General features: G+C 41.7%; 1 protein-coding gene across 2 annotated transcripts; it reads left to right on the top strand.

Moving 5' to 3' along the window:
• The first annotated feature begins 2,442 nt into the window (after window positions 1-2,442).
• Window positions 2,443-9,954, top strand: LOC101953258 (uncharacterized). Of its 2 annotated transcripts, XM_005303565.5 has the most exons (6): window positions 2,443-2,578; window positions 4,273-4,333; window positions 5,033-5,126; window positions 6,696-6,790; window positions 8,901-8,980; window positions 9,731-9,954. In XM_005303565.5, the coding sequence occupies exons 2-6, from the start codon at window positions 4,291-4,293 to the stop codon at window positions 9,809-9,811; spliced, it is 393 nt and encodes a 130-aa protein (XP_005303622.1). In that variant the 5' UTR covers window positions 2,443-2,578; window positions 4,273-4,290; the 3' UTR covers window positions 9,812-9,954. The 2 variants fall into 2 exon arrangements, with proteins under 2 accessions (XP_005303622.1, XP_065447540.1); XM_065591468.1 differs by lacking the exon at window positions 2,443-2,578 and having other exon boundaries at window positions 4,146-4,333.
• The last annotated feature ends 3,133 nt before the right edge of the window (window positions 9,955-13,087 follow it).

Here is a 13,087-nt window from a genome sequence, read left to right as displayed (position 1 = left end):
CAGTTCATGTTTCTTTGTGACTTGCTTTGCCACTGACTCACTGTGTGTCTAGGCAAGTGACTGCTTTTGCCTGTGCCTCAGTTTTCTTCTCTGTAAAATAAGTATATGGGGAACGGGGAGAGTGAGGCATGATTCATACTTGTAAAGCACTTTGATATCCCTGAGTAATATGAAAAAACAGTGTTTACACTAGATATACATTTGGGTTATGGCCTAACAATTACACGGACAGCCATGGCTTATTTGTTCCTAGGTGGGGAGAGGGAAGGAGAGAGGCAGTATGAAGAGTGTGGGGAGAGCATAGGAAGGTAGTTCTCCTCCCCCCCCCCCCCCCCGTTCTATATTTCTCACCCTCTGTGCTTACTTTTGGGAAAACACATTAGGTTCTCAGTACTCATGGTTGTAAGGCAGAGATCAATTTCAGTATATGATGAGAAGTCTGTCATCTGGTTCACCTCGCAAGCAGAAGTTCTCACGATAAAGCCCTGCTGGCAGACCATAGATCATACCTGTATTTCACAATGCTAAATTGAAATTTTGTTATGAAGCATCTTAATCAAAAAGGGGCTGCTCTTCCCTTTTTAAAAAAAAAAAAAAAAGAAATCACAAAGACTCAACCTCTGTCTGTCTAACTTTCCTGTGGATCTTGTTAAAGACTAATGCTCTCAATTGTGCATTTCTAGCATGGTACCCCTGTTTTCTGGATGAATATATGGCTCCCTCCCACAATCTATCCCACAAGCAGGGATGTGCTCATGCTCCCTCTGGTATGGTACAGTTGCTTTTAGAAATTACCAGTGGTTCTGAGAGGGCTAAAACAATCTTCCAACTCTGCATGCTGTCTGCCACTTGTCTCCTCCAAAGCACATACCCTTTGACTTTCTGTTAGCAAACTGAAAAATCAGAATTGTCAGTGTCCCTTTCCTCTGTACTCATGCCATATAAATTTCTGTGGATTCTACATTTAACAACTCTACTGTTCCAATTTGCAGTGTCTCGACAATGAAAAGTGAGCTAAGATGGGGCCAGCTACTAGTCCACAGCGGAGGAAGTGGGGGGCAGAAAGTACCACTGAAGGCAGATATGAACCTGACTTGCTATATATGTGTTTGGGGACAGATTATTGCAAAGAAATAAAGCAGAGAAGAAAATGGTTGCTAATCTGCTAACCAGTTACTTAAAACTCAAGGAAGTGCAATTTCCTTCTCTCTGTGGTTTCAGACTGAATTAGTGTGGTGGGTTTTTTTGTTTTTGTTTTTCCCCCTTCCTTCAGATGTTCTGTAACGGAGCTGATATTTGTTACTCCGTGTCCTCAACTTCAGTGTATTGTTACCCATCTACCTGCTTTCATTGCAGAACTGACTATGGTTGCTGGATGTAGAGTTGTTTAAGGTAAAAGTAACTTTGCAAACAGGAGTTAAATAGCTTATATTTCCAAACAAATGGAGACCACTACCCTCCAGTTTTCCATCCTACTGTCTATCCATTGCACCAATTGTACTAGAAAAGCAGGCACAGAATTCATAACTGAACAATGGTGGAATAAGCCCAAAATTTAGGCTTTGGTTAATAAACATTTCTATTAACCCTACCCATTCAAAAACATCAATTTCAATGTGAAAATAGTTTTACTGGGATATAAACAGTTCCTGAGCAGAGTGAGAATCCAAGTACAACAGTAATGTGCCTTGTGGAAAGTAAACCACCAGTACAAATGTTGAGTAAGGATAGGTAAATCACTTGGCTTACATTTGAACCCATTCAGTCATCTTGACTCAAATGTTATTGAGTGTGTGTTCCACTTACTGGAGACTTGAAAAAGGAGCAAGTGGAGAATTTTAAACAAAAATCAATCAATATACTGCATAGATAGGGCCTTCTATTGATTGTCTGATCTTTTTGGGGTGGAGGTCTATCCCTAATACAAGCCCCAACTGAGCAAAACACTTAAATGTGAGTAATCTCATCCTTATTCAGCTATGCACATTACTCTGGTAAGTAATTTATTCATAAATTACTTCCCATTGAAATAAGATTATTGTGTTTAAATGCTGTGCTGAAAAGGGATGAGAATTTAACACAAGGGGGGAAAAAAGCTTTAGTTTTTTAAACATGGTGATTCAATTAAAAAAAAAATAAATAGAACCAATCATAAAGATTTCAAAAATTCTGAATGTCAACCAAAATTTTGACTGGCTTTGTTAAAAACAAAGTTTTAAATTCAGAGGAGGAAAAAAAAATTCAAGAGATTTGCAAAACCAAAACATTTGCCTGTGTTCACTCTCCCTTAATAAAAAGTAAATCAGAATTTTGACACCTGATTTCAAACATATTTGTTGGCCAAAAAATAGGTCTTGTTTACATGAAAGAAAACGGGTGGTTTCTTGTGTTACAAAAATCTGATATTACTAAACTTCCTCTGACAGCAGATGTTTCAACATCGGAACGGCTGTAGATATGTTGAATTACCTCTGATAGCTGTTACTGATCTACTTTGGAAAATCAAGTCATTTTTGCAGCTGTGAAAGCTTTGGAACACTTTCTTGGTGTCCAGTGAGCAACAATTTTATGGAAGGAGGTAAGAGGTAGTTATTTCATTTATCTTAATTACCAGTACAAATGTGTGTTCTCTTTTTTTTTTTTAAAGAATAAATCAGTCATATTTATCGCCAAATCTGGTCAATTAAGTTTTTTTTTTTTTTTTTTTTAGGGCTTGTGCCTTTCAATCAATCAGTATTTTCAGATCTCTGAGCGTTTTCAGATCATCTCCTGAGATTTTAAAAATAATACTTTTTCCTGTTTTGTTGATGTGTGAAAGACCTACGCAAACAATAGAGGACTAATTGATTATACCGGGGAACATCAAGCGCTGTCAAATGCACAACATAAAGTGAAAAGAAATTTTTTTCCTAACCTTTCATTTATATTCATAGCTGCTGCACAAAATAGATAATTTTCATGCAGAAGTGAGGTTTTTAAGTTGGCTGTTTCCCTCTGATATTGAAACAGGATTTACTTTAGTCAGTGTCTTTAAGAGTAGATAGACCTTTTGTTTACAAGCATGGAAAAATATGTTGAGTATGGCCTAGTAGAACATTTCAGAGTGCAATGCTGACCAGTGAGGGGCTGTGTCACCCCTGCTCCGCAACCTTGGGTGCCTCACAATACTTTGCTGTTGTAACTCCAACTGAGGTTCCTCAGAAGCAGCCTGTCAACGTGCAGGTTACTCCCTGAGTGTCTGTGTAAAGCTACCGTGCGGGTCCAGCAGTTCTGACCCCAGCAGCCTGACAGTAACACACCAGCCCCCACTTTGGCTTCCAGCAGCACTGGTTACTATTTGCAAGGTGACAACACGCTCCAGGCTTGAATTTTCCCCCACAATGTGTGTTCTGCACTATCCAGCCCTCTCCTGGACAGTCCAGTCCATAGGTCTGTTGCCCCTCTAATGGGATCAATACACAACACCTTGCCACCTTAAATCGAGTTACCCAAACAATTCACAACACTGGATTATTTTGATTAAAGAACAAAACTAGTTTGAGTTACAGGTAATGAGGTATTAAAGTTCAGAAATGGGTATAAGAAAAATAAAGATAAAATGCTTTCTAACCTAAACAAACTAAAGTGAAGTCCATTACCCCAGGTTTCCAGTAAGACTGCTGACCAATCTCTCAGGCTAGGGCCTGCTTCCAAAGTGCAGTGGCTGTTTGTTTAATCTGGGGTGAAAAGAGAGAGAGGGGTAGGGAGAGAGAATGGGGGGGAGGGAGGGTGTTTTTGCCCCTCATTTTCATAGTTTCGTCACCCTTTGAAAAGCATTTTCCTGAGGGTGACCCCTCGTTAAAGTTCTTTCCATCTGAGAGCAAGGAAACATGGAGGCTGCTGGAGGAAGGAGGCTTCGTGCTGTTTCTGTTTGGGCAGGTTATTTATCCTCTCCATGTTTGTTCACACACACTCTAAAATGTGGATAATACTTTCTTAGCTCACAGGTATGTCATGAGGCTTAATCCATTGCAGTTTAAGCATTTTGAGCTCCTTGGATGAAAGCCTCCAGAGAAGTACAAATTAGAGTGGACCCAGAGTTTGGGGCTGTTTAGACCCAGAGTTTTGGTTTCCAGTACAAACTATTAATACTAGTAATTAATAATGACCCAGAGACACCTGGCCTCCATGAATCAGACCAGGACTTTAGAACACAATCTAATGATCTTAGAAATCAGAGACCCAGAATCTACGGAGTTTTCTAAACAGTATATACATACTTTTTATCCTTAGTTACCAGTGGAAGAGAGAATGGGAAGTTCGAGCTCAAAAAACAATCACAAATCACATCCAGGTAACTATATCTTGCATGGGGGTGTGATGTTACACTCCATATCCTTTATGAAAATATGCTTATGATATGAGTTTGCGCTGTGCAGATTTTTCTATACAGTGCAAAACAATATATATTTCCCAAAAGGGGTGTGCACGTGAGTGCTGGGGGAGCCTTCTCACACAGCGCTGATTTCAGTCTGTGTTTGCAGCTGGTTGTGGCCCTACCTGTGTGTGTGCGTGCTGCAGGAGACCGGAGAGCCTAATTTAGCGACACAGGGAGAGGGAATCCAGGCTGGTGGAGCAGGAGAGGCTCAGTAAAACCACAGTACATCAGGTGACATCCCTGACGGGGGGTCCAACCCAACACAGGGAGGAAATGAACCAAATTCTGTTCTCAGTTACACTGGTGTAATCCCAAGACTTCAACAGAGCTACATTAGTGTAGTTGGTAATAATATTTGGTCATCATTGGGCAGCAGGGAAAGTGTGGCTGTGTACATCTCGCAGCATGATTTACCATAGTCTAGCTTTCATTCCAATTATTAAACATAAAAAGAAGATTTTAAAGAACGTTCTCACACTAATGTACATTAATAGCTCCCTTGTGGGTCATGGGCCTCTGGGCAGAACAGATCCAATACTGGAAACACTGCTGCAGAATGAAACTTATTTTAAGAAACAGATAACATGTTTTAATGCTCTTTGTATTCACTTCTAGCACCATCACCTGCAGCCAGCACCACCACTGCCAGCACCAGTTCCAGCACAACTACTGTAGTCATGATTACAAGAGACAAGACCATATTTGATAAGTAAACAAGAACTATTTTTGCGGGTTAATTGTCATGGTGGCGTGAGATCATTCACAGACTCCAAGGAGAGTTGTTACGGGCAGTGACTTTAATGTTTCTGATTGTAAAGGGTTGCTCAGAATCTATATATTTATATTGCTGATACTCAAACAATATGTATTCTTCGTCAGCCCTTAATGCAATTCTAATGGAAACCACATAACCAGTAAGTCATAAAGAGCTTGGAAGTAAGTACTACATCAGATTCCAAAAGAGATGTTTTTAAATTAAAATGATAACTCTCTGATACATTCACCACCACATTTTGATTTAAATGAGATAATAGAAGAACAATGTAAGTTGACAGGCTGATGTGATATGCCCAGTGGTGATGCTGTGATAAACTGTTTAGCTTTTCAAAATTTCACGGAAATGAAAATGTCAGGCCAAATTCTACTCCTATTTACGCTGTTGTAAATCAGGAGTGACTCCATTGACTATAGCAGAGTAACTCCTGATTTAAACTGGAGCATATGAGAGTTGAATCTTGTCATCCATAAATGTACAGTGAGCAGAAATATACCTCATGACTCCTTCAAAGATATAAACTGTTAGTAAAAACACCCATTACTGTCTCCCCATTCACCCCCGCAGCCGCCGCCCCCAGAGATTTTCTCCAGCCACAAGAGATGCAGGTTGCAAACTGAAATACATTTCTTAGTGTGTGAATTGGATAATCTGCCTCCAGCAGATTAATGCCTTCAGTGAATATCCCTGTGGTCGGGTGGTTGTATATATTTGAGTTTAAATCTGAAGTGAAAGGATATTTTTGTATGTGTATGTTTGCTTCACATACTTACCTTTTTCATCAGATTTATGTTCATTTTCTGAATGTAGCATTTTTATGTCTTTGAAACTCAGGCTCCGTAATGGGTGTGAAAAGCCAAAACATTTTAAAACATACACTGAGGTCCTCATCCTGCTCCACTTCAAGACATCAACTTCAATGGGAGATAGGTTTTATGGTCTCTAGTACAATGCTTTCCAATTACCAGGCCAGGCTCAGTCCTGGTGTAAGTAGGTGTAATTTCATGAAGTTATATCAGGGCTGAATCTGGTCTGTTTAGATCAAGTTTCTTCCCATTACTTAGAATTAAATAAATTGCTGATCTTGTTACCCATATTTATTCCTATGAATGTGAGGGTCCATATTGCAGCTTGCATAACCTGTGGTAATGCTTTTAATGCCAATAACAATATCTGAATGACACACTTATTAGTTGCAAACATCTCATATGATCACACAGGTTTTTCTTAGGTTCTTTCTTCTTCCCTCTCATTTGGAATTTTGGCCCGCTAAATAGCAGCTCTCTGTAGACATGTGATTTTGTTATCCAATAACATCGATCTCTGTTGATTTGAATTCAGTGCACCGGGCGTGGTTCCGGAGGTTTTGGTAACATTCGTGTTTGAACTCAGCATAAGGCCCTGAGGTGCTGAGATAGTATTGGCCAGGGTGGTAGCCAGGACAGAGAGTAGGAAAGGGGGGAGCTGTTTGTTTCTAACCCACTGTATTCTGTGCACTAACAGACCTGAGTTCCTCTACATATTGGTGGCCTGTATCTCTGCCGTCCTATTGACCATGCTGGTATTTACAACCATCTACTTTATCAGGAAAAGGAAAGGTAAGGGATGTGCAATGAGGAATGATGCTTGCAGGATATTGGACTGCCATAGCTTGTGGCAGAGGACAGCTGGTTTCCAAGGGCCAAGTCCTCGAAGGTATTTAGGCACCTAACTCACATTGAGATCAATTGGATTTAGATGCCTAAATGCCTTTTAGGATCTAGGACTGAGTATCTCAGGTGTTCCACATTCAAATGCTGTTGCTGGGGGTGCAGGTTTTTCATGGAGGAAGTGACAGTGTTCACTTAGAATCTCCTTGCCATGTTTGTTCAGGGTAGGCCCTTTATCTTTTTAAGCATAACTTTGGGAATGTTATAATGCCACCTCGTTCAGAAATATGCTTAGATGATATCTGCTCGAATGCAGCATTAACAGCAATGACTTCTCTTTTTTACTGTTTTTGTATTTAGGAAGTATTAATAGGTTTACAAACGCTTGCCATGTGAAACAAAAATATCATTACCACAATGAACGTTTGTTTACAGAAACATTAAGCAGGAATATAATAATCCGATCTCTCTAACAGGGTGTTATCATATTACAGAGTGAGCATCATTACAATACCTATGACCTGTCGTTTCTAGTGATTTGATTACATTGAGTGAAAACTCGGATTACACATATTTAACTGTCCACACATGTCTATTTAATGTTAATACTCAAAAAAAAAAAAAAAAACCAGACAGGTGTGCTGGGTCTTTTTGCATGTGAATGTACTTTGAATATTGAATACATGGTAGCCAAAAGTATCTGTTTGTAGCAATGACTTTTCATCTACCTCCTGACTCTGGGCACCACTTCAGCTATAATGGTGGTAATTTTGCCATCATGCAATGAAGCATAAAGCCCACGGTAGCCAAGAATAGTGACTATTAAAAACCCTGAGCCAAATTTTTCAAAGCACCCAGCATCCACACCTTTCAAAGGTCTTCCTGTGGGAATCCACACAGATAAGATCCACGTTACTAGATTACTTAGGGTCTGTCTTCGCTGCAAAGTTAGTTCGGCCTTTTATTCAGGTGTTGCTTCTGCTCCAACTCCCTCCTGTCCCCACACAAACCCCATCACCCATATTTAGTGATGCTTTAAACCCAAGCTAACTGGCCCTTTTCGGAGATGTGGTTTTGAGCCAGGCATTTCTCTTTTCATTCAGGCTGGTAACCCACATACTTTGCAATGAGGATGCAGGCTAAGCCACTCAAGTAAAGTGCTGATAGTCTTTCAGTGCCTTCCCGCAATTCCTGCTGTGTGATCAGAAGGGTGGACAAATTTTCCCACAGTTCCCTGGGAAAGTATCATAGAGAGGCTCAGTTTACAGCAAACACCAAGAACCCAAGAGTCCTGGCCCCAGTGGGCAGGGCCGGCTCCAGGCACCAGCTTACCAAGCGGGTGCTTGGGGCGGCCACTTCGGAGAGGGGCGGCACGTCCAGCTGTTCAGCAGCAATTCAGCGGACGGTCCCTCACTCCGGCTCGGAGCGAAGGACCTCCCGCCGCATTGCCGCCGCAGATCACAATCGCGGCTTTTTTTTGTTTGTGTGGCTGCTTGGGGCGGCCAAAATCCTGGAGCCGGCCCTGCTAGTGAGGGTCCAATGACTTGAGTTTGGTTTTGCAGTGTGGCAGCTAACACCCAAGCTAGGCTAAGCAGTGGCCTGATTCCATGGGCTAACTCTGCAATGAAGAGAGACCCTTCGATTGTAAGCTCTTTGGGGCACAAACCCTCTGTTTGTTGTGTGTTTCTGCAGCACCCAGAGCAATGGAGTCCTGGTCAATGACTGGCACTGCTAGGCACCATCATAATACAGACAATCTAGTAAAACAATCCAGGGGATGCAGGTCAGACCGTACTGTACTCCTTCTCCCCACACTGCCTTGTGCTGCACACTTTGGGGTTATGCCCTTCCTTCTCCAACCTGCCTGATTAAAAGTTTATTTCTATTTGCAGAACAGTTTGCCCCCCAATTTTTCCTGTGCCCTCTGCCCTTCCCCTCACTTCGTGAACTGGATCAATTCATCCAGGCCTTAGAATGACTCTGAACGCATACCCAGAGGGCGGGGATTTCTTCTGTGGCCTGGCCGTCATTGGTACCTATCCCTTTGTCTCCATTACAGTTCACAATACACCCCGAAAGACTTCTCAAGAGCAGGATCCTTCAGATACTGTGCATCAGGCACCTGCTGAAAACACCCAGGTAAAGGTCGGAACTGTTTCCTTGGTGTGTCTCATGACACGTCTTCAGATTCTCTGTAGAAAATGCTATATTATGATGAACGTGAATTTGGGACTGAAAACAGGAAGTTTGTTCATATCAATGTAACAGTTATTCAGAGGTTCCTTTTACCTTAACTTATAGCTAGTGCTTTCCCTGGGAAAGCAATAAGCACTCCTACCTATGCCACCCAAGTGCTCAGTTTTTCATGTCTGCAGCCTCCTCATCCCCATCAGCGTGTGTGGTGCCAGAGACTGGAAGAGGTGTTTGTAGAGGGATGCTAGATATTTCCTGCCCTGGTTCAAATGCTGCATTCTCCAAATACCTCAGGGACTCAATCGGTCCCCTCTGCAGTTCCTTAGAGATGGGATATCACCTCTGACATTATGTGACTCCCCAGCTATGTTGATAGGATAAACATATATAAGCCCTCATGCTTCAGGGCATAAACCAATCACTAATTGAGATGATTAGGAAGAAGCTTTTCCTTATGGGCAAGTTATTCCATAATTGTCCATTATGGTACTGATTCCTCTGAAGTCTCTAATATCGACCATGGTCATAGGGTACTAGACTAGTGGACCATCGGTCTGGCAAGTTCTGTGTTCCCCATGCACAAGGAGCAGACTACTCACACTAGATTACATTTGAGAGCATCCTAGAAAGCAAAATGAAGGGTAGGAAATCCAGTCAGAATTCCAGCAGCTCCTCACTTCCAAATAATGTTTGCAGGTTCCTACGTGTCCTAACGATGAGATCACCTACGCCAGTTTGACTTTCAAACAGACGCCTCTGTCAAAGACTGCTCTGTAGTTTGTGCTAATCACAGTGAAATGAAGACATCTTTGCTGCCTGCAGTTCAAATGCAGATGGAAGTTCTGTCACAAGCCCTCAGTTCTGCTTGGAATCATGTTGCCAAATATTGCATGTATAATAACATCAGCAGATTTATTTAAGCTGCGTGGAGGTCTGTCCCACAAGGAAGTGTTGGTGAGTGGTCAGAGCAGGGCACCAGGAGTTCAGATTCCATTGTTCTCACCCTGACTCATGGTGTGAGCTTGAAGAAATCACTTGTTTTTTGTGCCTCAGTTTCCTTATTTATAAAACATGGATAACCCTGCTTATGATGCCTTTGTCTCTTTTCATTCCTCCTGCTATATTTTTGTGATCCTTCAAACAGCTTCTGAAACTACTTTGCATGTGTTAATAAGTGACAAGATAAGGGCAGGAAATACTTCTCTCTTACTGGCCGGGAAGGGTTCATGGGATTGGTCCTGCTTTAAGCAGGGGGTTGGACTAGATGACCTCCTGAGGTCCCTTCCAACCCTGATATTCTATGATTCTATGATCATCTGTGCAGGTCTGTCCTGTCAGATGGTCTCGTCCCTCTCTGACTTGTTTGTACACCCCCTTCTTAAATTAGTATTTACTCAAATAGTCCATTTTATTGCACCTCCTTTTTAAATTGTCATTTGCTTTGGTTAACTGTGTTTGTTAATCACATAAAAATAATTCTCCCTAGTAGATGGCATAGGCAAAACTCTGCTTCCTGATTGGATCTTGAGATGAGTACTTGAGGTTGTTTTTCTGGACATCATGTCCTCTGTAGAATTTTAGGTTTCAAGAAATGCTGTGATGCTTATGAAATCGATGGCCACCATGGAGATGTTTAAAAAAACAGGTAACAATAAATAAATAGTGAGGACCCATCACATGCTGCGGGGACATCGAAGATTATAATGGCACTTTCATCCATAGCTTTACAAGCATTTTACAAAGGCGGGTAAGAAGCGTTACCCCCATTTTACAGCTGTGGGAACTGCAGCAAAGTTACAATGAAGCACCCTGCCCACCACCAGATCCTTCAAGGAGGAGAGGAGCTGGAGGGAAGCTCTGCTTATCCAAGCTGGCAGAGGAGGGATGGGGGTTTGCCTCTGTTTTAGCTGAGCAAAGGGGCTGTGTTCCATTCCCCCACCACCCACACTCATGTGTAGGGAACTGATGCACAGGAGAGATGAAGGCCCAGATCTTGAAAGGTATTTAGGCTCCCAAATCAGTGGGATCCAGGCACTTACAAATTATATATAATAATATATGGAGATATACCTATCTCATAGAGCTGGAAGGGACCTTGAAAGGTCATTAAGTCCAGCCCCCTGCCTTCACTAGCAGGACCAAGTACTGATTTTGCCCCAGATCCCTAAGTGGCCCCCTCAAGGATTGAACTCACAAGCCTGGGTTTAGTAGGCTAGTGCTCAAACCACTGAGCTATCCCTGTGGATCTGGGTTGAACTGACTTGCCAAAGGTCACATGACACGCCAGCAATAGAGCTGGGAATGGAATCTATACCTCCAACATTCTCATGCCCTGTTACTTGAGTATTGAACCCTTCTTCACTTTGGTCAATACATAAGATCAGATTTTCAAAGGTATTTAGGAGCCTAAAGATGCAGATGGGCACTTACTTGGATTTCAAATGCCTTGGGCCAGATTTTTAACTCCAATGAGAGTTGGGCACTGCCTTCTAAAAATCCCACGGGTGTCTATCTGCATTTTTAGCATATAAATATCTTTGTAAATCTGATCCTATTTCTCTTGGGTTGATTAAGCTTGCTGCACACCTCAGCAGAAGTCAGTATTCACAATATCTGACAAAGAGAAGCTGAGTTTCGTAAATAGAAAAGAGGAGGAAATGTCTAGAAATGCAAACACATTACTCTGCGTTTAAAGAAGTGAGATTAAATGGCCACATGATGACTGTAAAAGATAAGGGATGAGCAACTGTGCTTTATAATGACTGACACTGAGATCTGTTCTTCTCCACTCATGTTTAAAAACCACCATTTCTTTAAGCACTAGTGTAGCATGATATCAATGACAAAGGGATGCAGCCTTGGGGGAACCATTATTATATTGAAAGCTTTGGGACGTTTAGGGAGAGCAATGAATGATTTGACTTTGAATTGTTTTTTATGTTTTTAGTGTGGCTGGGGTCATTCCAGTCTTTTTATTTGAAATATTTTGAAAAGAGTTGCATCATGTTTTTAATTTGTTAAAGCAACCTAGAGCACAGGATAAATGCTTCTGTAAACGTACAATACTTGAATTAATTCAATAAAGGGTTAGAAGCAAATTTCCTCTTGTCCCTCACTGCATACACATTTGTAACCTAGCTATAGCAATGCTATAAGACCTCAATACAGCAATTGAATCTCCAGGGGCAGATCTTAATTCCTGCACAAATCCAATTACAGAATCAGGGCCTTAGTTTGTGCCCCTCTCTCCAGTTTGTGCTGCTAGGAAGTGGAAAAAGGTGAATTTTACTCATACTAGAAAATAGAGCAGGCATAAAAATATTCACTGTTGCAAACGAACATACTACAAATGTGAACACTTTTAAGTTTACAATACGTTTGCATGAAAAATGCCACGTACATTTTGGAGGCCTGGTTTTAGTGCTCTTCTTCTTCTCCTTTAATTGACCGGTAATGAATCATTGATAAAGCAGGATACAAAAACAAGCCTTTCAATGTATTTGTGTGTTCATTATATGCATTTCCCAGTTCAAAGACTGGGTCCTAAAATCAAACCCTATGTTTAGAGTTTGGGGCCCTGGAAAGGGTTGAAATACTTTAGCTTGCTCTGGGACTGCTTTCAGTGAGGTCCTTAATACTTACTTGTTATCACAAATCGGTCATTGGGGTAGTGTCATAGCATTAAATAATAATAGTCATTATCACCATTTTACAGAGGGGAAAACTGAGGCAGAGGGAGGTTAAGTCCAGTATTTGTAGAAGTGCACATCCATTTTGTGTGCCTGAGTTTCTGGGTACTTTGGTCACTGCTAGACTGCTCAGAGGGTTGTGTCTACCGGCTGAGTACATTGCACACCCCAGAGGCTCCCTGCACTCATCCGTTCTCCCCCTACCCCTGAGTTCCCTATGTGCATCCCTCCCTTGTCCCTCTGTTTCAAGGATTCCCTGCACCCACCCCCTTAACCTCTTTCATGCAGGGGCTCTGTGTTAACCAGTTGTTAATGGCTGCCATCAACTGGGTCTTTGATTCTAGGCAATCTAAGAGATGGTTGC

Source organism: Chrysemys picta, chromosome 4, assembly GCF_011386835.1.
Source record: "Chrysemys picta bellii isolate R12L10 chromosome 4, ASM1138683v2, whole genome shotgun sequence".
Taxonomy (NCBI): domain Eukaryota; kingdom Metazoa; phylum Chordata; order Testudines; family Emydidae; genus Chrysemys; species Chrysemys picta.
This window is presented reverse-complemented; position numbering and strand designations above follow the sequence as displayed.

Bases quoted from the DNA above. Each gene is read 5' to 3' on its own strand.
- LOC101953258 (XM_005303565.5), top strand. From the start codon at position 4,291: ATGGGAAGTTCGAGCTCAAAAAACAATCACAAATCACATCCAG. The intron at 4,334-5,032 runs GTAACTATATCT...ATTCACTTCTAG, and splicing joins CAATCACAAATCACATCCAG to CACCATCACCTGCAGCCAGC. The intron at 6,791-8,900 runs GTAAGGGATGTG...TCTCCATTACAG, and splicing joins CTTTATCAGGAAAAGGAAAG to TTCACAATACACCCCGAAAG.